Raw genomic sequence first — 25,000 nt, forward strand, 5'->3', positions numbered from 1 at the left:
TACTAAACCTGGTTTTCTTCCAAAAGTTGTTTCTAACAAAAACATTAACCAGGAGATAGTCGTGCCTTCTTTGTGTCCGAAACCAGTTTCGTAGAAGGAACGTTTGTTGCACAATTTGGATGTTGTTCGCGCTCTAAAATTCTATTTAGATGCTACAAAGGATTTTAGACAAACATCTTCCTTGTTTGTTGTTTATTCTGGTAAAAGGAGAGGTCAAAAAGCAACTTCTACCTCTCTCTCTTTTTGGATTAAAAGCATCATCAGATTGGCTTATGTGACTGCCGGACGGCAGCCTCCTGAAAGAATCACAGCTCATTCCACTAGGGCTGTGGCTTCCACATGGGCCTTCAAGAACGAGGCTTCTGTTGATCAGATATGTAGGGCAGCGACTTGGTCTTCACTGCACACTTTTACCAAATTTTACAAGTTTGATAATTTTGCTTCTTCTGAGGCTATTTTTGGGAGAAAGGTTTTGCAAGCCGTGGTGCCTTCCATTTAGGTGACCTGATTTGCTCCCTCCCTTCATCCGTGTCCTAAAGCTTTGGTATTGGTTCCCACAAGTAAGGATGACGCCGTGGACCGGACACACCTATGTTGGAGAAAACAGAATTTATGTTTACCTGATAAATTACTTTCTCCAACGGTGTGTCGGGTCCACGGCCCGCCCTGGTTTTTTAATCAGGTCTGATAATTTATTTTCTTTAACTACAGTCACCACGGTATCATATGGTTTCTCCTATGCAAATATTCCTCCTTAACGTCGGTCGAATGACTGGGGTAGGCGGAGCCTAGGAGGGATCATGTGACCAGCTTTGCTGGGCTCTTTGCCATTTCCTGTTGGGGAAGAGAATATCCCACAAGTAAGGATGACGCCGTGGACCGGACACACCGTTGGAGAAAGTAATTTATCAGGTAAACATAAATTCTGTTTTATGACGCCAATGTCTGTCCATGATCATAAGTAGTTTTGAATAATTTCTAACTGAGGAGATAACTTCGAAGTCTTGTGGTTCTTTTAAACATAATTCTTTTTTCCTCACTTTCTGCCTCTCTGTTTCCAGCTCAAAAGTTGGCACTCACCCTTCATCTGTCATTTGGAAGTATTCTCTCAGTTCTGTCATTCAGTTAGTTAATTCCAAAAAATAATTCTTAAAAATGTGTAAATATATACATAATGTAAACTTAGCTATGGTTATACTAGTTATGTACAGTATGTGTATGTATATGAATATATATATTTTTTTTTATATATTTATTTATATACAGTAACTCACAAAAGTGAGTACACCACTGTCCCCTCAAAATAGCTCAACACACAGCCATTAATGTCTAAACCGTTTGCAACAAAAGTGAGTACACCCCTAAGTGGAAATGTCCAAATTGGGCCCAATTAGCCAATTTCCCGCCATGTGACTCGTTAGTGTTACAGGGTCTCAGGTGTGAATGGGGAGCAGGTGTGTTAAATTTGTTGTTTTCGCTCTCACACTCTCTCATACTGGTCACTGGAAGTTCAACATGGCACCTCATGGCAAAGAACTCTCTGATGATCTGAAAAAAAGAATTGTTGCTCTGCATAAAGATGGCCTAGGCTATAAGAGGATTGCCAAGACCCTGAAACTGAGCTGCAGCATGGTGGGCAGGACCATACAGCAGTTTCACAGGAAAGGTTCCACTCAGAACAGGCCTTGCCATGGTCGACCAAAGAAGTTGAGTGCACGTGCTCAGCGTCATATCCAGAGGTTGTCTTTGGCAAATAGACGTATGAGTGCTGCCAGCATTGCTGCAGAGGTTGAAGGGGTGGGGGGTCAGCCTGTCAGTGTTTAGACCATACGCCGCACACTGCATCAAATTGGTCTGCATGGCTGTCGTCCCAGAAGGAAGCCTCTTCTAAAGATGATGCACAAGAAAGCCTGCAAACAGTTTGATGAAGACAAGCAGACTAAGGACATGGATTACTGGAACCATGTCCTGTGGACCGATGAGACCAAGATAAACTTATTTGGTTCAGATGGTGTCAAGTGTGTGTGGCGGCAACCAGGTGAGGAGTACAAAGACAAATGTGTCTTGCCTACAGTCAAGCATGGTGGTGGGAGTGTCATGGTCTGGGCCTGCATGAGTGCTGCCGGCACTGGGGAGCTACAGTTCATTGAGGGAACCATGAATACCAACATGTACAGTGACATACTGAAGCAGAGCATGAGCCCCTCCCTTCGGAGACTGGGCCTCATGGCAGTATTCCAACATGATAACAACACCAAACACACCTCCAAGACGACCACTGCCTTGCTAAAGAAGCTGAGGGTAAAGGTGAGGGACTGGCCAAGCATGTCTCCAGACCTAAACCCTATTGAGCATCTGTGGGGCGTTCACAAACAGAAGGTGGGGGAGCGCAAGGTCTCTAACATCCACCAGCTCTGTGATATCGTCATGGAGGAGTGGAAAAGGACTCCACTGGCAACCTGTGACGCTCTGGTAAACTACATGCTCAAGCGGGTTAAGTCAATGCTGGAAAATAATGGTGGCCACACAAAATATTGACACTTCGGAAGATGAAAAATATTTGTTACCTTAATAACAATTTAAATAGCTTTATTTAACTAAAACCATAACATTATATTTCATTTTTAATTCTTGCCCCTCCCTCCTCAACCTTAGATCCTTGTGCCGATCTGTTTTACTCCAAACAATCTTCTATTCATTGAGCTTCTTGAAACTTAGTATGGGTTAATTCTGTGTACATAGATTATTAGGTCAAAATTAAAACTTTAAACTTTAATGTTTCAGATAGAACATGCAATCCTAAACAACTTTCCAATTTATTCTTCATATCTAATTTGCTTTGTTTTCTTGGTATCCATTGTTTAAAAGCATACATAGGTAAGCTCAGGAGCAATGCACTACTGTGAGCTAGCTGCTTGTCATTGGCTCATCCAATGGGGCCTATCTATCAAGCTCCGAATGGAGCTTGATGCCCCGTGTTTCTGGCGAGTCTTCAGACTCGCCAGAAACAGCAGTTATGAAGCAGTGGTCACAAAGACCACTGCTCCATAACCTGTCCGCCTGCTCTGAGTACGATCGGGTTGATTGCACCCCCCTGCTGGCGGCCCATTGGCTGCGAGTCTGCAGGGGGCAGCGTTGCACCAGCAGCTCTTGTGAGCTGCTGGTGCAATGCTGAATATGGAGAGCGTATTGCTCTCCGTAGTCAGCGAGGTCTGTCGGATCAGGTCCACCAGACCTTGATAAATAGAGGCCAATGTGTTCACCTATGTCCCAGTAGAACATTACTCTCCTTCAACAAAGGATACCAAGAGAATGAAGCAAATTTGATAAAATATGTAAATATGAAATCTAAAATTGTATGCGCTATTTGAATCATGAATTATGTTTATGTCCCTTAACGGTCTGTTTTTCAACTCAGTATGTTTATTTTATAACATATTTGCTGTTATTTCTGCAGATACAAATTCACAGTTTTGAGAACTACAAATCCAAGAAAATTTGATACTATCTTCTAGACAGAAAATATGCTAAAAATAATCTTACAGAAACCTCTGGTAGAGCATGACATTGTGAATAGATTAATGGAATTAATTAACTAAAAAATTAAACATTACAGCCATAAATATACAGCCTCATGCTACATAACTAAAAACATATATATATGATTATTTTTTTGGCAAAATATGTATCTGTACATTTTTTTTAATAAAAAATAAATATTGAACAATTGAATAAAAACAACCTACAAAGCAAAGCATTTTGTTTCTCCAACATAGGTGTGTCCGGTCCACGGCGTCATCCTTACTTGTGGGATATTCTCTTCCCCAACAGGAAATGGCAAAGAGCCCAGCAAAGCTGGTCACATGATCCCTCCTAGGCTCCGCCTACCCCAGTCATTCTCTTTGCCGTTGTACAGGCAACATCTCCACGGAGATGGCTTAGAGTTTTTTAGTGTTTAACTGTAGTTTTTCATTATTCAATCAAGAGTTTGTTATTTTCAAATAGTGCTGGTACGTACTATTTACTCAGAAACAGAAAAGAGATGAAGAATTCTGTTTGTATGAGGAAAATGATTTTAGCAACCGTAACTAAAATCCATGGCTGTTCCACACAGGACTGTTGAGAGCAATTAACTTCAGTTGGGGGAACAGTTTGCAGTCCCTTGCTGCTTGAGGTATGACACATTCTAACAAGACGATGTAATGCTGGAAGCTGTCATTTTCCCTATGGGATCCGGTAAGCCATGTTTATTACGATTGTAAATAAGGGCTTCACAAGGGCTTATTTAAACTGTAGACTTTTTCTGGGCTAAATCGATTGATTATTAACACATATTTAGCCTTGAGGAATCATTTTATCTGGGTATTTTGATATAATAATATCGGCAGGCACTGTTTTAGACACCTTATTCTTTAGGGGCTTTCCCAAAGCATAGGCAGAGTCTCATTTTCGCGCCGGTATGGCGCACTTGTTTTTGAGGACAGCATGGCATGCAGCTGCATGTGTGTGGAGCTCTGATACATAGAAAGGTCTTTCTGAAGGCATCATTTGGTATCGTATTCCCCTTTGGGCTTGGTTGGGTCTCAGCAAAGCAGATTCCAGGGACTGTAAAGGGGTTAAATATAAAAACGGCTCCGGTTCCGTTATTTTAAGGGTTAAAGCTTCCAAATTTGGTGTGCAATACTTTTAAGGCTTTAAGACACTGTGGTGAAATTTTGGTGAATTTTGAACAATTCCTTCATACTTTTTCGCAATTGCAGTAATAAAGTGTGTTTAGTTTAAAATTTAAAGTGACAGTAACGGTTTTATTTTAAAACGTTTTTTGTGCTTTGTTATCAAGTTTATGCCTGTTTAACATGTCTGAACTACCAGATAGATTGTGTTCTGACTGTGGGGAAACCAAGGTTCCTTCTCATTTAACTATATGTATTTTATGTCATAAAAAAATTTAGTAAAAATGATGCCCAAGATGATTCCTCAAGTGAGGGGAGTAAGCATGGTACTGCATCATCCCCTCCTTCGTCTACACCAGTCTTGCCCATACAGGAGGCCCCTAGTACATCTAGTGCGCCAATACTCCTTACTATGCAACATTTAACGGCTGTAATGGATAATTCTATCAAAAACATTTTAGCCAATATGCCCACTTATCAGTGAAAGCGCGACTGCTCTGTTTTAGAAAATTCTGTAGAGCATGAGAGCGCTGATGATATGGTTTCTGAAGGGCCCCTACACCAGTCTGAGGGGGCCAGGGAGGTTTTGTCTGAGGGAGAAATTTCAGATTCAGGAAACATTTCTCAACAAGCTGAACCTGATGTGATTACTTTTAAATTTAAGTTGGAACATCTCCGCGCTCTGCTTAAGGAGGTGTTATCCAATTTGGATGATTGTGATTATCTGGTCATTCCAGAACCACTATGTAAAATGGAAAAGTTCTTAGAGGCCCCGGGGCCCCCCGAAGCTTTTCCTATATCCAAGCGGGTGGCGTACATTGTTAGTACAGAATGGGACAGGCCCGGTATACCTTTAGTACCTCCCCCCATATTTATAAAATTGTTTTCCTATAGTCGACACCAGAAAGGACTGATGGCAGACAGTCCCCAAGGTCGAGGGGGGCGGTTTCTACTCTACACAAGCGCGCCACTATACCCATAGAAGATAGTTGTGCTTTCCAAGATCCTATGGATAAAAAATTAGAAGGTCTGCTAAAGATGTTTGTTCAGCAAGGTTCCCTTCTACAACCAATTGCATGCATTGTCCCTGTCACTGCAGCCGCGTGTTTCTAGTTTGAGCTAGGAAAGGCGATTATTAGTAATTCTTCTTCTTATGAGGAGATTATGGACAGAATTCGTGCTCTTAAATTGGCTAATTCTTTCACCCTAGACGCCACCTTGCAATTGGCTAGGTTAGCGGCGAAAAAATTCTGGGTTTGCTATTGTGGCGCAGAGCGCTTTGGTTAAAATCTTGGGCAGCGGATGCGTCTTCCAAGAACAAATTGCTTGACATTCCTTTCAAGGGGAAAACACTCTTTGGCCCTGACTTGAAAGAGATTATCTCTGATATCACTGGGGGCAAGGGCCACGCCCTTCCTCAGGATAGGTCTTTTCAAGACCAAAAATAAACCTAAGTTTCGTCCCTTTCGCAGAAACGGATCAGCCCCAAGGGCTACGTCCTCTAAGCAGGAAGGTAATACTTCTCAAGCCAATCCAGCCTGGAGACCTATGCAAGGCTGGAACAAAGGAAAGCAGGCCAGGAAACCTGCCACTGCTACCAAGACAGCATGAAATGCGGGCCCCCGATCCGGGACCGGATCTGGTGGGGGGCAGACTCTCTCTCTTCGCTCAGGCTGGGGCAAGAGATGTTCTGGACCCTTGGGTGCTAGAAATAGTCTCCCAAGGTTATTCTCTGGAGTTCAAGGGGCTTCCTCCAAGGGGGAGGTTCCACAGGTCTCAGTTGTCTTCAGACCACATAAGAAGACAGGCATTCTTACATTGGGTAGAAGACCTGCTAAAAATGGGAGTGATTCATCCTGTTCCATTAGGAGAACAAGGGATGGGGTTCTACTCCAATCTGTTCATAGTTCCCAAAAAAGAGGGAACGTTCAGACCAATCTTAGATCTCAAGATCTTGAACAAGTTTCTCAAGGTTCCATCGTTCAAGATGGAAACCATTCGAACACTTCTTCCTTCCATCCAGGAAGGTCAATTCATGACCAAGGTGGATTTCAAGGATGCGTATCTACATATTCCTATCCACAAGGAACATCATCGGTTCCTAAGGTTTGAATTCCTGGACAAGCATTTCCAGTTCGTGGCGTTTTCTTTCGGATTAGCCACTGCTCCTAGGATTTTCTCATAGGTACTAGGGTCCCTTCTGGCGGTGCTAAGACCAAGGGGCATTGCTGTAGTACCTTACTTGGACGACATTCTGATTCGTGCGTCGTCCCTTCCTCAAGTAAAGGCTCACACGGACATTGTCCTGGCCTTTCTCAGATCTCACGGATGGAAAGTGAACGTGGAAAAGAGTTCTCTATCTCCGTCAACGAGGGTTCCCTTCTTGGGAACTATAATAGACTCCTTAGAAATGAGGATTTTTCTGACAGAAGCCAGAAAAACAAAACTTCTAGACTCTTGTCGGATACTTCATTCCGTTCCTCTTCCTTCCATAGCGCAGTGCATGGAAGTGATAGGTTTGATGGTAGCGGCAATGGACATAGTTCCTTTTGTGCGCATTCATCTAAGACCATTACAACTGTTCCTGCTCAGTCAGTGGAATGGGGACTATTCAGACTTATCTCCGAAGATACAAGTAAATCAGAGGACCAGAGACTCATTCCGTTGGTGGCTGTCCCTGGACAACCTGTCACAAGGGATGACCTTCCGCAGACCAGAGTGGGTCATTGTCACGACCGACGCCAGTCTGATGGGCTGGGGCGCGGTCTGGGGATCCCTGAAAGCTCAGGGTCTTTGGTCTCGGGTAGAATCTCTTCTACCGATAAATATTCTGGAACTGAGAGCGATATTCAATGCTCTCAAAGCTTGGCCTCAGCTAGCGAGGGCCAAGTTCATACATCAACCATCAGGGGGGAACAAGGAGTTCCCTAGCGATGGACGAAGTGACCAAAATCATTCTATGGGCGGAGTCTCACTCCTGCCACCTGTCTGCTATCCACATCCCAGGAGTGGAAAATTGGGAAGCGGATTTTCTGAGTCGTCAGACATTGCATCCGGGGGAGTGGGAACTCCATCCGGAAATCTTTGCCCAAGTCACTCAACCGTGGGGCATTCCAGACATGGATCTGATGGCCTCTCGTCAGAACTTCAGAGTTCCTTACTACGGGTACAGATCCAGGGATCCCAAGGCGGCTCTAGTGGATGCACTAGTAGCACCTTGGACCTTCAAACTAGCTTATGTGTTCCCGCCGTTTCCTCTCATCCCCAGGCTGGTAGCCAGGATCAATCAGGAGAGGGCGTCGGTGATTTTGATAGCTCCTGCGTGGCCACGCAGGACTTGGTATACAGATCTGGTGAATATGTCATCGGCTCCACCATGGAAGCTACCTTTGAGACGAGACCTTCTTGTTCTAGGTCCGTTCGACCCACTCCAGCTGACTGCTTGGAGATTGAACGCTTGATCTTATCAAAGCGAGGGTTCTCAGATTCTGTTATTAATACTCTTGTTCAGGCCTGAAAGCCTGTAACCAGAAAATTACCACATAATTTGGTATATCTGTTGGTGTGAATCTGCAGGATTCCCTTGGGACAAGGTTAAGATTCCTAAGAGTCTATCCTTCCTTCGAGAAGGATTGGAAAAAGGATTATCTGCAAGTTCCTTGATGGGACAGATTTCTGCCTTGTCTGTGTTACTTCACAAAAAGCTGGCAGCTGTGCCAGATGTTCTAGCCTTTGTTCAGGCTCTGGTTAGAATCAAGCCTGTTTACAAAATTTTGACTCCTCCTTGGAGTCTCAACCTAGTTCTTTCAGTTCTTCAGGGGGTTCCGTTTGAACCCTTACATTCCGTTGATATTAAGTTATTATCTTGGAAAGTTTTGTTTTTGGTTGCAATTTCTTCTGCTAGAAGAGTTTCAGAATTATCTGCTCTGCAGTGTTCTTCTCCTTATCTGGTGTTCCATGCAGATAAGGTGGTTTTGCGTACTAAACCTGGTTTTCTTCCAAAAGTTGTTTCTAACAAAGACATTAACCAGGAGATAGTTGTGCCTTCTTTGTGTCCTAATCCAGTTTCAAAGAAGGAACGTTTGTTGCACAACTTGGATGTAGTTCGTGCTCTCAAATTTTACTTAGCAGCTACTAAGGTTTTCAGACAAACTTTGGCTTTGTTTGTTGTTTATTCTGGTAAACGGAGAGGTCAAAAAGCAACTTCTACCTCTCTCTCCTTCTGGATTAAAAGCATTATCCGATTGGCTTATGAGACTGCCGGACGGCAGCCTCCTGAAAGAATCACAGCTCACTCCACTAGGGCTGTGGCTTCCACATGGGCCTTCAAGAACGAGGCTTCTGTTGATCAGATATGTAAGGCAGCGACTTGGTCTTCACTGCACACTTTTTCTAAATTTTACAAATTTGATACTTTTGCTTCTTCTGAGGCTATTTTTGGGAGAAAGGTTTTGCAAGCCGTGGTGCCTTCCATTTAGGTGACCTGATTTGCTCCCTCCCTTCATCCGTGTCCTAAAGCTTTGGTATTGGTTCCCACAAGTAAGGATGACGCCGTGGACCGGACACACCTATGTTGGAGAAAACAGAATTTATGTTTACCTGATAAATTACTTTCTCCAACGGTGTGTCCGGTCCACGGCCCGCCCTGGTTTTTTTTTAATCAGGTCTGATAATTTATTTTCTTTAACTACAGTCACCACGGTAACATATGGTTTCTCCTATGCAAATATTCCTCCTTTACGTCGGTCGAATGACTGGGGTAGGCGGAGCCTAGGAGGGATCATGTGACCAGCTTTGCTGGGCTCTTTGCCATTTCCTGTTGGGGAAGAGAATATCCCACAAGTAAGGATGACGCCGTGGACCGGACACACCGTTGGAGAAAGTAATTTATCAGGTAAACATAAATTCTGTTTTTATGTTACATTTTTGAAGATAACTTCATTAAGGAGTTCCTCCCGTTCTCATGCAAATCTCAGCATGATGCATTGCACTATCTATCATTTTCCGCAGCATGTCCAGTGTAATTTGTTGAATTTCGGCTTGTATGTTATCGTTCAAATCTTAGATTGTGTGGGGATGATGTTCAAACACATTTTGCGTCAGTTATCCCCACAGGAAAAAGTCACATGCTGATAAATCTGGCAAACGTGGAGGCCAGGTTATGCGGAGAAACGAGACATGACATGTTTCCGGAACTGCAAAGGCTCCAATGCGCTTATATATATATATATATATATATATATATATATATATATATATATATATATATATATATACATATAAATACATATGTACACACTTATAAACGCACACACATACACACACATATATATATATATATATATACACACACACACACATATATATATATATATATATATATATATATATACAGATACACACACACACACATATATACACACACACACATATATATATATATACACACACACACATATATATATATATACACACATATACATATTTAGACATGTAAATGTTTGTACCTCTATGTTAAAGCCCTTTGCAGCCTTTTTTTCTTCTAACACCTGATACCTCATATATTTGAGCCCTTATGACTTTTTATTGCAATATTTTTTTTAAATAATTTGTATCAGATGGTGTTATTATGAGTGTAACTTTACTTTTATATGTATTTGTAATGTTTTTTGTGCATCTTTTTATTCAAGCGTAACAGCTAACCAGAGCTCTGAGGTTGCGCTAACCCGACGTGCGTTAAATTCAATTGCACTCAAGCGAATGTGTGTACTTTCAACTTGTAATACACACAGTACTTCCGACACTTTGTGCAACTGTTAGCGTGACACTCGTAATCTGGCCCAATCGTTAGATAGATTTTTCTTAAAAAAAAAACATTTTATTAAAAAAATCCTTTTTTTTTTTTTTTTAAATCATTGATTTTTTTATCCACTCTGGTTTAAACGTTAAAGAAGAAATATAAGCTCCAAGATGGCGGCACCCAGTGTAAAGATGCAGGGCATCACAAACTAATAACTGTAAATGGTTAAAATAAGCGCTTCAGGCACAGGAGGAAAAACAATAGCATGGTGTGTAGTAACCATACTATTGTATTTGTACCCAGCAGTTCAATGTTCCTTTAAGGGCATGGTTGACAGACTTTAGAGTAACACATTAAAAATGTATATATTCATAAAACACTGTACTATCTCATCCATTATGGAAATTACTTATCTGGTCAGTGATCCCAGGTCTTACAGAAGACATCCCCCTATATCCATTATCCTAGTTCTTTGAATTGGCTGCTCTTCTTTCTGGTTCTTAAAAGAGGGCCTTGACCTAGTACCACAGTGAGGAAAACTGGGGCTGAAGAACCTCAACTATAATGATCTTGTTTTTTTCACCAGTTGTTCAGTGAATGTTGCCAGAAGTGCAGTATTTAACCATATAAGCCAATATTTTAACTGGTTGTCCATTAAAATGTGTTAAAACGTGAGTGTTACCAGAGGTCTAACCTTGGTATGTGGCTGATAATGATTTCAAGGCCATGGGGTTGATATATTTACATATATAACTGACATGGGCTATGTGCACTGGGTCATATATGAAATCTGATGTAGGTATGTGGTTATGAGACACTTCAGGGCCAGTGGTCTGATATGAGGACTATTGTGGCCATATACATATCTAACATGGATAATAGAATCATGGGATATATACAAAGCTGACATGAGCTATATGATCATGGGTCTGATGTGAGGTCTGATGTGGGCATAGGGCTGACAGGAGGGGCTAAAGATCTGATCTGATTTTCTGGATGATTCAAGATTTTTGTGGATGACATATGGCAACTGGACGGCCCTGTAATATAAGGGCCTATGTCTTAGAAAGACTAGGCTGTGAAATAAGTTTCGACAAAACATAGAGCTGCCCTTGTATGGAAATTAACTGTAAAAATATACCTTACTCACACTGATTAATATTTTCTTTATAGAAGCAGAAAGAAAGTAGCCTTTTTATTCCATCTAAGAATGACCCTACATGAAATCAACTTATGACTAAAGGCTATTGTAGTAAGATATGTACATAAACATGTCCAAAAATATCTCTTTAAACATGAATCAAGAGTGATATCGAGATAACTAAAATTCCTCTGCTATTGTAATGCTGCACACGTTTTCAGGCTTTCCATTCTGTGCTAAGAGGTACTTTTTTGTCACAAATGTAGAATCATTTTGACATCAGTATAGTGCATAGCATGTGAAGAAATCATAGTGCATTCAAAATTACTCAGTGTTCCTAAAATCTAAATAGAAATTTACTACAAATTATGAAGAACAACATGTGAGCAAAACAGTACTCACAGGACACATAGCTGAATGAGCCATGCTGAAGATATTACATCACTCTACAATCCTCCTAGGGTGAGCAGTTCAGTCTGGGAATTCCAATAATATATCTATGCTTCTGAATTCACAGCACATAGTACTTCTTAAAGAAACATTATACACTAAATAAATGCTAGATAGAAGGATGCAGTCAAAGAAAACATTAGAATATGAGAATACCATGTAGATGTATTTATTAAAGTTTAATTAGCTGTTTAAATATTGAAAAAATTAGTGTAAACTTTTAGTGTCTATAAAGCAATGGGCGCTGCCATGTTGTAACTTAGGTTACTTTCTCTACTGTGGCCAATTAGAGACAGTTATAAATAGGGCACTAGGATGTGCAGCCAATGGTTGTATGAAATATAACAGTGTTCTGAAAAGCACACGATTGTCAGAATTAAATTACAGGAAAAAGGGACAAAATAAATAATGAAAGTATATTGCAAAGTTTTGTTTAATATATACGATTCATTATGTCATATTACTATCTCAAAGTGTTTAATGTCCTTTTAAGTGGCAAAGAAACACGATTTGGACGCAAAAGGCGCTTACTAATTTTCTTGCCACACAAGATCTGCATAATCTCGTACGCTAAATAAGTCTGATAATGGATACGGGGGGTATAATATATATATTGTCCATTATCAGATATGCTATATCTATGAACAGACACTCAATAGATAACTATATATGAACAATTAGGATAGACAGACAGACAAATAGATAGATAGATAGATAGATAGATAGATAGCTGAGATCAGCAGGGAATCCGCCTCCCTGACATCACTTAATGTATTGTCCTTTAAAGCAGGGGTTGACAAATCTGTTTAAAATTTAGGAGCCAGACAGTGGTATTTGTGTATAAATATATTGAGAATAACCCAAAACGTTAGGAGACAAGGGTAAAATTCTAGGAGCCAGAGGCTCTCTGGCTCCGGGGTTTGTTGAGTCCTGCTTTAAAGAATTAAATAAAAAAAATTAAATAGGCTCTTAATATTTTTATATAATGTAATTTAGTTGTTTAAAAAAAATCCAAGAAGTAATGGGGGATATTAAATTAAAATTAATATTAAACTCTTCTTAAATTAGGGTTTTACTGGAACTAAGATTTTTTTTTACTCCTGCTAAAAAAACGTAGAGGGATATGAAACCCAACATTATTTCTACTTATTATTCAGATAGAGCATATGATTTTAACCAACTTTCTAATTTACTTCTATGATCAATTTATCTTCGTTCTCTTCATATCTTTTGTTAAAAAGCAGGGACATATATTTCGGAGCCGGACCCTTTCTGGAGCATTATATGGCAGCAGTTTTGCAACAATGTTATCCATTTGCAAGAACACTAGGTTGCAGCAATATTTCCTACTATGTAGAGCTCCAGATGCCTACCTAGATATCTCTTTAACAAAGAGTATCATGAGAGCAAAGCAAATTTGATAATAAAAGTAAATTGGAAACTTTTTTAAAGTGGTATTGGGTTTCATATTCCTTTTAAGAAACACTTTTACTAAAAAAACTTAAAATTAATAGGACATATTTTTAGCTTTATTTTAGACAAGTGCATTTGTTTCAATAAGAATGCAATTTCATTAACGAAACATGGATATCCGTGGAATTTTCACAAAACGAATATCTGAACTAATGCACCAGGATATTTAAAGAAAATGTAGAAATATTATCGAATTTTGTCTATTTATTTGTTTCATCTATATTACCTTAGGGGTTAAAAATCCCTCTAGCAAGCTGGAGAGTCGCCCTTTTTCACTTGTAGCAAATAAACATTTGTTTAACAAAAACAAATTTAAATGTTTCACAAACATTCAGTAATACCGAATAGCATGGCAGCCGAATATTCAGAAAACTTAATTTCCTGAATATTTGGTCCGAAAGATTTTTTGCCCGTGCACTCTATATTGTTAACACAAGATATAAATTTATTTTACCTAGTGTGAATCAGGGAGTTGGAAATGAGTCATACAACTGTAAACAGTGTATGGATAAATTGAAAATGTGGCTGCAATGTAAAAGGCACAAATTGAAAATGGATGTATTACACTTGATCATATTTTTGTGTTACTGCTAAGACTTTGCTAGAAATAACAATGTGAACTCTTTAACCCCTTCGCTACAGAGAAAAAACTTTGCCAAAGTACCAGAGAATTTTTAGCATTTTTGCTATCACTCCATTTTAACAGAAAGTTAACCTCTGTTTTCTTCCTAAATGGAAAGAGTCCACAGCTGCATTCATAACTTTTGGGAAATAAGAACCTGGCCACCAGGAGGAGGCAAAGACACCCCAGCCAAAGGCTTAAATACTCCTCCCACTTCCCTCATCCCCCAGTCATTCTTTGCCTTTCGTCCCAGGAGGTTGGCAGAGAAGTGTCGGAAGTTTGTTTTGTCTCTTATGGAGGGTAGTACTCTTCGACATGGGATGGGAGTTTTAAGTAGTCCTGTCAGTCTCTCATTGAGGGCCTGGATGAAAGTTAGAGTCCGGAGATGCAGGAAGAGTCTCTCTGCGAAACCATCCCGACTCATATTAACAGCTCCACAAGCAATCAGCATTGTCGAACTTTGCGTCGCTGCCTGCTTTCTTCTCTCAAGTCCATGGCAGAGGCGCTGCTACTATTCGTCACACTTGAAGGGCCATGTTCCTGTTCGACGGCGTAGATTCCGGTAAGATCATTTCATTTTACTTCATCAGAATGTACTGTAACTTATGTTTTCCCATAAGGAACTATCTTGCAGGACTTATTAAGTATATGTATAGGGCCTCAGTGAGGCTCCTTTGGTATCTTGGAATCGAGGGTTAATATCTCCCGAGGGGGATTATTGAACAGGGGTTTTTAAATCATGTTTGTTATGTGATTCAATCTGCTTCTGGGCTCTTGGCTTAGAACATAAAGGCCTTTGGAAGTGACGCAACCTTATGGTTGGGCGCGCTTTTTTTGGACTGTACGGTTCACCTTGTGATGGGACGTGTTTACGTTCTGGTCTTCCATTTCTGCATTCCTGACCGTGTGGCGACTGAAAGATTATAGTCTGCTTGTGTGTGGTTCTAGGAGGTGGTGAGTGCCCCAGCCATTGTGGGTGTCGGTGCCGTTTAAGTTTTTTCTTAGTCCATATTATTATATTCTCTATCTAGTTATGGAGGATTCTGATGCTGAGACTGTTCAAATTTCAGATTCTTCGACTTGTGAAGAATGCGAATTGGCCCCATTGACACAGGTCAATCAGTTACGTTCGATATGCCGTATTAGAGCGCCCTGTTTCTTGGGCTCGGGGAATCAGGGGTTTGCTGAGCCATCCGCCTCTGGGGGTTCTATCCTCCAAGAGGCGAGTTCCCTACCGCTCCCTACTACTACACCCTCCTTACAGGGTGGCTTGTTCCGACCCCCCCCCCCCCGGAGGTTGCAGCTCGTTTTCGCTTTCACATATTTTTGGCGATTATGCGCCTGCAAAGTCCAGACGTTTATATGTGCTTGTGCGCGATCGTCCTGGGTCTACCGGCCTTGGGTGGGCCTATACAGTTCCCTGCGGGTGTAGCTGTCCCTGAGTGTTGTGCCTTTCGTTACAGAATAGCGCGTCTTTGCGTTTTACTCAGACACGTTTTTGAGTTATTAGAGGATCCTATCCTTAACGGATACGGGAATCCGCAGGCTTCTACTTCGAATGGCTCACCTAATTAGACATGAGGGGATGGCGTAATTTCCAAATTGTCTGATTATTGAGATATTTTCCAGTTTGTTGTTGTAAGATCGTGGTCCCGTTTGGCTGGTCCTGCGGGTATGCCTACTTTCTTCCTGGGCATTAACCTACGGGTTGCCTTATATTTTCTTTTATCTGGTTAGGATGTCTTTTAATTTCGATTATGTGTTTCCTTCGCAAACTTCTGGGATCGATTCTCTCTGGTTGCTTTTTCAGACATTTTTTAAGGGACACATTAGTCCTAGGTTTGTCTGTTTTACCTTCCTTTTTGAAGAAGGATTTAGCCAGCTTGACAGTTATGACCCCAGCTGCGGCTGGTCCTGCTGGGATTCAGATCTTCTGTCCTGTGGCTTATTCAGACACCTAGCGCCTGTTCTGCCTGGCTGGTCAGGCGGGGCGCTGAGTGCTCCCGTTATTATTTGTGTGTTTTCTTTTTTTCTTTACAAGTTCAGCTAAACACGCTAAAAGGATCCGTATGGCTGGGAGGATTCTAGCAAGTCTTTCTTCTGTGTCATCCTGAGGATGGCTGTTGTTCTTGACTCAGGTGTTTACCTTCGTCTGGGTCTGCTACATGTAATTTTGCATGAATGCCTCAGGGTTCTGAGTTCGGATGATGTTTGGTCTCCGTTTTCAGTTGAGGTGCTGGTTGACTTGCTGCCTGGCAAGTGAAGGGACTCAAGGGAGTTGTGGCATAGTGGTTAGCTCCACCGCTTCTGATGCAGAAGGTTGTGGGTTTGAATCCAGTTAAAGCTCCTGCTTTCTCATCTGGAATGTGCTTCTGGTGACAGCTTGCTCTTTGAAACCAGCTACAGCTGTTTGCACCTTGATCAAGTGCTAGCTAGCCGTTCCAATCCTTGCAGGATGTTGTGTAAACTTTTTCTCTGTTCTGCTACCGGTTCTAAACCTTGTGGTTTCTATTTGGATCGGGCGTTGCCTCCCCTTGTTGTCAGGACCCATCTAGATCATGCGAGCTTGGTTTGATGGGTTTTTTTCCTTTATGGAGTTTGTGGTAACCTTGCGGTTCCCATTTGGTTCTTCCTTGCTTTCTTCCTTTGGGAGTTTTGGCGGGGGTTCCCTTCGCTAGTAAAGGGTGTATGGTGGGAGACCAACAGTTGGGCGACGGTGTCTACCGGAGGACTGTTGGCTCAGTTGTGTCTGATGTTGCGGTCTCTAGCTAGGCTTCCGGGCTATCTGCTGGTCAATGTCCTTGGGGCCTTTTTTTGTTGGGTAGTGGTTTCAGGCCTGGTGCCCTCAGAATGTACCTTCCCGTTTTGGCATTCAGTGACCTCTATAGCTTGGGTATTGTTTTTTCAAAAGTAATGAATGCAGCTGTGGACTCTTTCCATTTAGAAAGAAAAAACATAAATTATGCTTACCTGATAATTTTATTTTCTTCCGATGGAAAGAGTCCACAGCTCCCCACCCGGCTTTTTTTATGTGGGGCATTATTGTTTTTTATTCTTCTGGCACCTTTTCACCCAGATATTTCTTCTACTGTTCCTCGGCAGAATGACTGGGGGATGAGGGAAGTGGGAGGAGTATTTAAGCCTTTGGCTGGGGTGTCTTTGCCTCCTCCTGGTGGCCAGGTTCTTATTTCCCAAAAGTAATGAATACAGCTGTGGACTCTTTCCATCGGAAGAAAAGAAAATGATCAGGTAAGCATAATATGTTTTTCCTGTTTTACTTTGATGTCACTATTTGTCCACCAAATACAATCATATAAAAAAAATCAACTTTTTCCCAAACTTAATTTTTTTCACAGAAATTATTTACCCATAACTACTGCAGTCATAAAACAGATGGTTGTAAAAGCTTCTCTGGTATTCCTTTTGTTCAGAAACAGCAAACATGCATTTTTAAAAATTAGAAGGCTGCTAATTGCATCTGCACACCACACTTTTGATGTTCCCGGAAGTGAAGGGGTAATCAGTTATCTTGTAAGCTTAATATTTGCTCTAGTGTAGGGATTACCCTCCCATCCTCTGTGTGTCCCCCCCCCCCCAACAACTCCTCACTGTAGCCCACCATGTTTGTTACTGGCAGCCAGTAACAATATATTTATTTTTTTATTTTCATTTTGTATTATTTATTATATATATATATATATATATATATATATATATATATTGTATCATAGGGTTCCCCCTCCAAGCAATCAATAGTTATCCCACTCTAACCAATATTTTTCTGTAGCATAGGGACCGACCCTATACCTCCCCTTCCAAATTTTTTTTGCAGTAGTATAGGGAAACCGATAACCCCTCACACCTATGCTGGGCCTCCCACACCCCTTAAGCCTTTCGTCCCACACCTCCCTCCCGACACCAACGGAAGAGCGTTACAGACATTGACACAGACAGAGTCACTGTCTGTAACGATCAGGCGATCTGGCTTCATATGGTAAAGGAGCACAATCAGTGGGTACTGCAACATGCACCTCTGTGCTGGAGGTAGGTACTGCGTCAGTACAGTATGCGGGGCAAAGTACCGTGTGATGTAGTACCTACGTCCATTTGGCACAAAGGGTTAAAGAGTAGAAAAAAGTCACATTTTGTTTAAATATTTGTAGCTTAATTGACTATCATTTAATATCTAATAATCATATCATATTGCCTTAAATTTACAGTATATTAAAGGGACAGTATACACCAATTTTCATATAACTGTATGTAATAGACACTACTATTAAGAATAATATGCACAGATACTGATATAAAAATCCAGTATAAAACTGTTTTAAAAATTACTTAGAAGCTTCCAGTTTAGCTCTTTTTAAAAGGTTACTGGAACACCCACTGCAAGTGGGAAATAGCAGACACTCCCCCTTCCTTTGCATATGAAAAGATCCTTTAGACAAACAGAAGCAAGCTGGAGTATGTATACTTCGGTATTCTCCTAAAACTTTGGGGCTTGGTTAGGAGTCTGAAAATCAGAGCAATGTTATTTAAAAATAAGCAAGACTATTAATTTTTAAAAACAAACAAACTGTATGGGCTATATAAATGGATCATCTATAGAACATTTATGCAAAGAAAAATCTAGTGTATAATGTCCCTTTAATATGGTATAACTGTTTTTGTAACTGTGGTTTTAGGGTATCTATCTCTTATCTATCTTATCTATCTTATCTTATCTATTGCCTTTGCAGGCTTAGTTTATTTTTTACTTTAAGAAGCCAAATTTTTATTTCCAATGTTGGTTAAACTTTTTTATTCTTTTCAATAATATTTCAGAAATACTGTGGGGTTTTTTTCTTCTTTATTTTGCTTTTCTGTCTTGTCTGTTTAGATTTCTCACAACAAAATGTCTCTAATGCTACAAGTTTCCAGGACGAATGCCAGAGAAAACTTTTAACTCCATAAAAAGAAGTGAAATAAAACACACACACTATATTTTTTGACTTGGTTTAAACCTTTTATGTTACGCTACTCCTAGTCCTTTTGCAGTTCTTATAATATTTGTGATCAGTAGTGCATACTCTGTCTATTTATTAGGTCCTAAAGGATTCTGACTTTCTCTTCTCTAGCCTGTGTTATTCCTGCAGTGCTGTATGATTAACAGGATGCACAGAGCAGCCGCAAGCAATTACTTATAAAATGCAGGAATGACAGCTGGCAGTGAACAGAGCATGGCCCCAAATATGGTTTCTCTTCCGTTCCTCCCATAACCTAAACATTTCAGCTGCAAGTTTATTTATAAGCTCACACGAACATTTCTTGCAAACAGTCAGATTATTCCCTGTGTTCTTTTTTTTCTTTCTTGCAGTTCTTCCACAAGTGATCTCTCCAGCTACAACCATGGGTACATAAGACGGAGCCCTGACCAATACAGCTCAAGAGGCAGCATGGAAAGCCTTGACCACAGTTCTTCTGCTTATCACCAATGCCAGCTTTCAGCAGCAAAATCTACCAACTGCATAGATCAACTTACTCATCTACACAACAAGAGAGACTCCGCATACAGCTCTTTCTCAACCAACTCCAGTATTCCAGAATACCATCCTACTTCCTTTTGCAAGGAACGGTCTTATTCCACGGAAAGCATGCATTCTCGTGGTAATTTGCAAGAGGGGATAAAACATGCAGATATTAGATACATCAGGACAGTCTATGATACTCAAAGGGGTGTTTCTGAAGAGTTTGAGGTAAACCCTGCCTCTATCAAAAACCGAAACTACAGTAGATCCTCTGGTTACAACAAGAATAGTGTTGCATCTCCCGGCAGATCACAACAGATTAGAGCTGTTTCTGAAAGTGATAACATTGAAAAGTCTCCACCTATGCCTCCAGCACGCAGGGACAGCTATGCAGTGACAAGACATCATGATAGACCTAACTCTTGGTCTAGCCTTGACCAAAACAGATCTTTCCGAATGCAGCCCAATTCTGCAGGTTCACAACATGCAAGTGCCTTTTCATGTAACTCTAACCAACAGTTAAAACCTGTTTTTGGAGAAGGGCAGCTTCATACTGTTGTGGAGAAGAGCCCTGAAAGCAGTCCTCTAATAAAACATAAGCAAATCTACTCACAGTCACCACAGCCAGGACAGCCTATGCTTCCTACTGGAATTTATCCTGTACCCACTCCCGAACCACATTTTGCTCATGCCCCTCAACCTATTGCAAGCAATAATGGAACACTTTACCCAGCACTAGCCAAAGAAAGCACATTTAGTTCAGCAACTGGAACCTCACGGTTTGATAATAATGGAAAAAGTAGTCAAAATACTACTGGAAAACTGACTTCCCTTTATCCAATAAATCACTTAAATATGGATCAAGAAAACAAGGAAGGTGAGCCTGTAAGATTTACACCCTACAAGCTTCATTTTCCAGTAGATTCTGAAATTCCCACTAGTTTGTCAATTACAAATGAAAATGAGTCAAACTTCTCAAATAATAATCAGTACATAGATACTAGCAACCAGGTACATAAAAATTTTACAGTAATGGCAATGGAAAGTCAGGACCAAGGTGCTCTTAAAGAGCATAATACTGGAATGCAGGGCATTCCACTTGCTTTAGGAGGTAGTAACTTCATGGAGTCTACTTTCCAAAATGAATGGATGAATGGCAAGAACAGGCAAGTTCCATCCCCATCAATAAGAATGGATTCTTATAAAAATCAGATGATCATTAACACTTCTGAACAATATATTCCTTATTACCATGGCTCAGCTTCTTTTAACAACAATATCGATGAAAGACAGTCGCAAAATGCTTCAGATGAGAGAAACAAATTAGATAGTCCAAGTTTTACAAAACTCATGGATGATCCTGATAGTTCAGTATTTGAGGAACCGTTGTCCCCTTCTCAGAAGAAGTCTTATGATTTTACTAGAAGGAGACTAAGCTCTAGCAGCACTCAAGGTGGACATGGTAGTCAGTATGGTAAACTAGATGCCAACAAATCTCGTTCTTCTGTTTTGGAAAAAATCTGCAAGATTGAACAAAGAGAGCAAGAGAATCAGATGTCTCAGGTTTCAAGCGGCTCTGCCTATGGATATCCCTGTGGGCAAAATGCTAGGGGATCAAATTCCAGAGGATCTGTAAATAGCATTGAAGAAATTAGGAACAAATTTAATTCCCAAGAACAAGTTCTTGCTGGTGAACACCGAAGGCTTTCAAGCTCTAGTAGCAATGATAAAATTACAGGCGCCTACCCGTTAAATAGGTCAAGTAGTGTCTATTGCATTAAGTCAGGGGATTTTCAATATCAAGAAGTGGAAAGACAAGCAGACAAAATACAACAATGTAATCGTGAGCAATATGTTTTGCATGCAGAGTCAGATGAGGATAAAAGAAAAGCTGGTTCACAAACAAAGCCAAATAAACTCAGCCCTTGGCAAAGTACTTCACTCGATACTGTAGGATTTAACAGATCTTACAGAAACAGCATCAAAGATGCACAGTCTAAAGTTCTTGAAGCAACATCTTATAGACGTAAAGATTTGGAAATCAGCCCATTACAATATAGTAAACCAGAGAACAGTGTAAAAAAACCCAATTCAGGTCTACTCAGAGGTAAGAGTTCACCTGTGTTCCCTCATGCTCCAAAAGAGAGGCACAGTGTTACCCCTACAGACAATATTCAGAATCAGGATAACCATGGTACCTCAAACCAGCCTGTTCGTATCGGTGCAAGGAGACGCTTGACTGCTGAGCAGAAAAAGAGATCCTACTCCGAGCCAGAGAAAATGAACGAGGTGGGTGCATCAGACAATGAATTATCACCACAAAATGTTCAAAAAATGGGTCAACATTTTAACTTTGTGGAGCAAACAGTGGCAGACAGACGCAGAATGTTTGAGAGGAATGGTAAAGCTTGTTCAACTGTTAACTTATCAAAGCCAGAGCTTAAGCAATTTCAACAGAATGCCCTTGCAGACTATATAGAGCGTAAGACAGGTCGCAGGCCGTCGCCCCAGGAAACTGGGCTCTTAAAAGAAAGGTCTCAGAGTACCTACTTTACAGGGAGTATGATAGATAACCAAAGTATCTCATCAGCATCTAGCATTAATTCCCTTCAAGAACACAATCTGCAATATAGACGTAAGGACCAGGTTTCTGATTCTGGCCGGGTCTCATCTACCCTGCCCCCTGGTCTCACAGGCTTTGGTGACTTGAGTGGGTTTGAGCATTATCCTGAACACCAGGAAACTAGAAGCCGCAGTAGCTCATTTGCCCACCAGCTGAGGACTGAACGTTTTAGAGACTTCAGATCTAAATCCGAGTACATCAAAAGTGTTCAGTCAAATGACCGCAAAGAAGCCACTTCAAGAGTAGAGGATTTTATAAGTACCCCATCAGAGAGAAATTCTAACAGATCTGCTTCAGCTGATGATTTGCTTGATAAATCTGAGCAGTATCCAGTAGCTGTGCATACAAGGTCACGTTCTTCTCCAGCCGGTGAAAAGAAAATGCAGGTAAATTTGACAGTTGTCTTTGTTTATAATAATAAAAACAATAATAATAGTAATGATAACTACTGGATATAGGGTTCAGAATCAAAATGTATCATGACAAATTTGTTAAAATTAGCTACTGTGGCGTGAATATATTATGTACAGTTGCTTAAAGAGACAATGCAGAAAACTCAGAAATGTACATTTATGAACAGTAGGTTTTATCACAATCCTTTACGTATACAGTACAATTTACTTAGAATACTTGTACCATAGTCTTAAAGGGACATTCCAGTCAAAATTTAAATGCACATAAATTTATTACATCTTTGAATAGAAAAATATTTGTAATATACATGTATTGGGAAAAATGCTTCTAGTAGAAGTTATCACTGTTTTAGTGTTAGCATTTCCTCTGCACATGCATGTGAGGCATAGCTAGATAATGTCACTGCACCCACAATTTAAATACTGCAGCTACTCAGAGCACCAGTGGGGTTTGTATCATGTCAGCAATTAACAAATTGAGTCATTACCAGATGGTATAAGCACCTTAAGCTCTCTGAGCAAGTAATGTGTTTAAAATGCTGGTGCACAATGCATACTTAAATACACTTTTGAAACAGCTATAGCTTTTATTAGAGGCATTTTTGCTAATGCATGTATATTACAAAAATGCTTCTGTTCAATACCGAAATTCACCCATGTGGTTTCTAATTTTGGCTGGAATATCCCTTTAATCCTGAGTGATATTTATTTAGATTTTGAGCTGTATTTAATATATTATATGTAGTTATAACCTGCTAATATGTTCTCCACAATAACACAGTTCTCCTACATCTGTTACAGACATTATTGGGCTGTTCAGAGCATTATAAACAAGCTTTTGGTAATCAGTATTTTAGAAATATTAATTACAAGAATAGTCTAGCAGAGGCATTAGTGACTGAAATACAAATGGAGTTATGAGAGAGGGTTATAATTGGAGTCAAAATCAACACTACACCTAGAATTCTAATGAAGATAAGTTTTAAAATCTTACAATATTTGAAAATAGCCTCTAAAATGCCCTACAGTGAAAAATAAAAAGTAAATGTAACTAGTGTTAAATTTTAACTTATTTTCATACATAACCCCCATGTACCTTCAAAATAATTTGTCAATGCAGTACGTTCATGTGTAAAGGAAAGATGGTGTAAAGATAACTTATGCAATAACATCAACAACTTAATCTAACAAAGCAATTCAAATGTTGTCAGAATTCTTTCAAATTAATGAAACCCTGATATAGTGAGGGTATGCGTGATCGTGTAAGGGTGCATTAACTATTGCTCTTCCAAAAAAGTATATATATTTCCTACAGTGAAATTGTATATTAAATACAGTTGCTGAAAACCCTTTGAAAATGGCCACTGCCCAATTCTAATGCATCTATCGGTTTTTTTTTCAGTTCTGGGTGATCACGTAAAATACAGTTTAAAGCAGCATAACTACATGCCATTTCTATGACGCCTAAGCCTGACTGTTTGACCTGAAAGCTGAAGCAGGCTTCTTCTTCATTCAGTATAAATGTTTCTGTGGAGATTGGCTGCGTGAATAGATGGTATTTTGGAGGATGGAATTCCTCACGTAAAAGTCTCTTTTACTAGGGATTCACCTCCCGTACACATTTGTTGTATACATTTATAGTTCTTCCCTCATTTATATTCCGTTTACTTCATAGCACAAATAGAGGCACTTATTTACGCTTCACGAAATCATTACCTATAGGATTAGATTGGATACGATTTTTTGCCATCATGAGCATTCCTTTGGGTCCATCTGATAATGAAACGGTTAATAATGCTTTTTACACTCATTTGGTCACTAAAATGTGTACAGTGAACCTTTATTCCATTTTGACATAAGCATATAATATTCAACGTCAACTATAATAAGCAATTTTTTTTTCTTGCCATGGTGCTCGTCACAAAGAGGGCACAAGTGCAACCGTTTTAAATTTGCTTTATAGTTGAATATAAAGGGGTTAAATATGGGGATAGCAGGCAGTGCAGTTATAGGTTTTACCGATACCATTTTTTTATGACCGAGTACAAGTACCGATACTTGTTTTCAAATACTCGCCGATACCAATTACCGATACTTTTTTTTTTTTTAATGTCGTGACATTTTACCAAGCACAATACAGTAATAATAATAATTATTTAAGATTCCTTCTTTATAATTATAGAGGACTGTAATTCAAAAGAGATTATGAAATAATAAAACAGTTTTATTTGTCACAAAGTTCACCAAACACGTTTTTAAATAAAAAATATTACAATAAAATATTAAATTTAAAGG

At 40.0% G+C, this 25,000-nt stretch overlaps 1 protein-coding gene across 1 annotated transcript in view; it reads left to right on the top strand.

Annotated features, from left to right (window-relative positions):
• Window positions 1-25,000, top strand: part of LOC128647382 (protein Shroom3-like) — a 149,853-nt gene that overhangs the window by 8,415 nt on the left and 116,438 nt on the right. The window contains exon 2 of the mRNA XM_053700167.1: window positions 19,519-22,678. Within this exon, the coding sequence (XP_053556142.1) occupies window positions 19,519-22,678 (3,160 nt within the window). The remainder of the gene's footprint in view (window positions 1-19,518; window positions 22,679-25,000) is intronic.

This window comes from Bombina bombina, chromosome 2 (assembly GCF_027579735.1).
Source record: "Bombina bombina isolate aBomBom1 chromosome 2, aBomBom1.pri, whole genome shotgun sequence".
In the NCBI taxonomy this organism is placed as follows: Eukaryota; Metazoa; Chordata; class Amphibia; order Anura; family Bombinatoridae; genus Bombina; species Bombina bombina.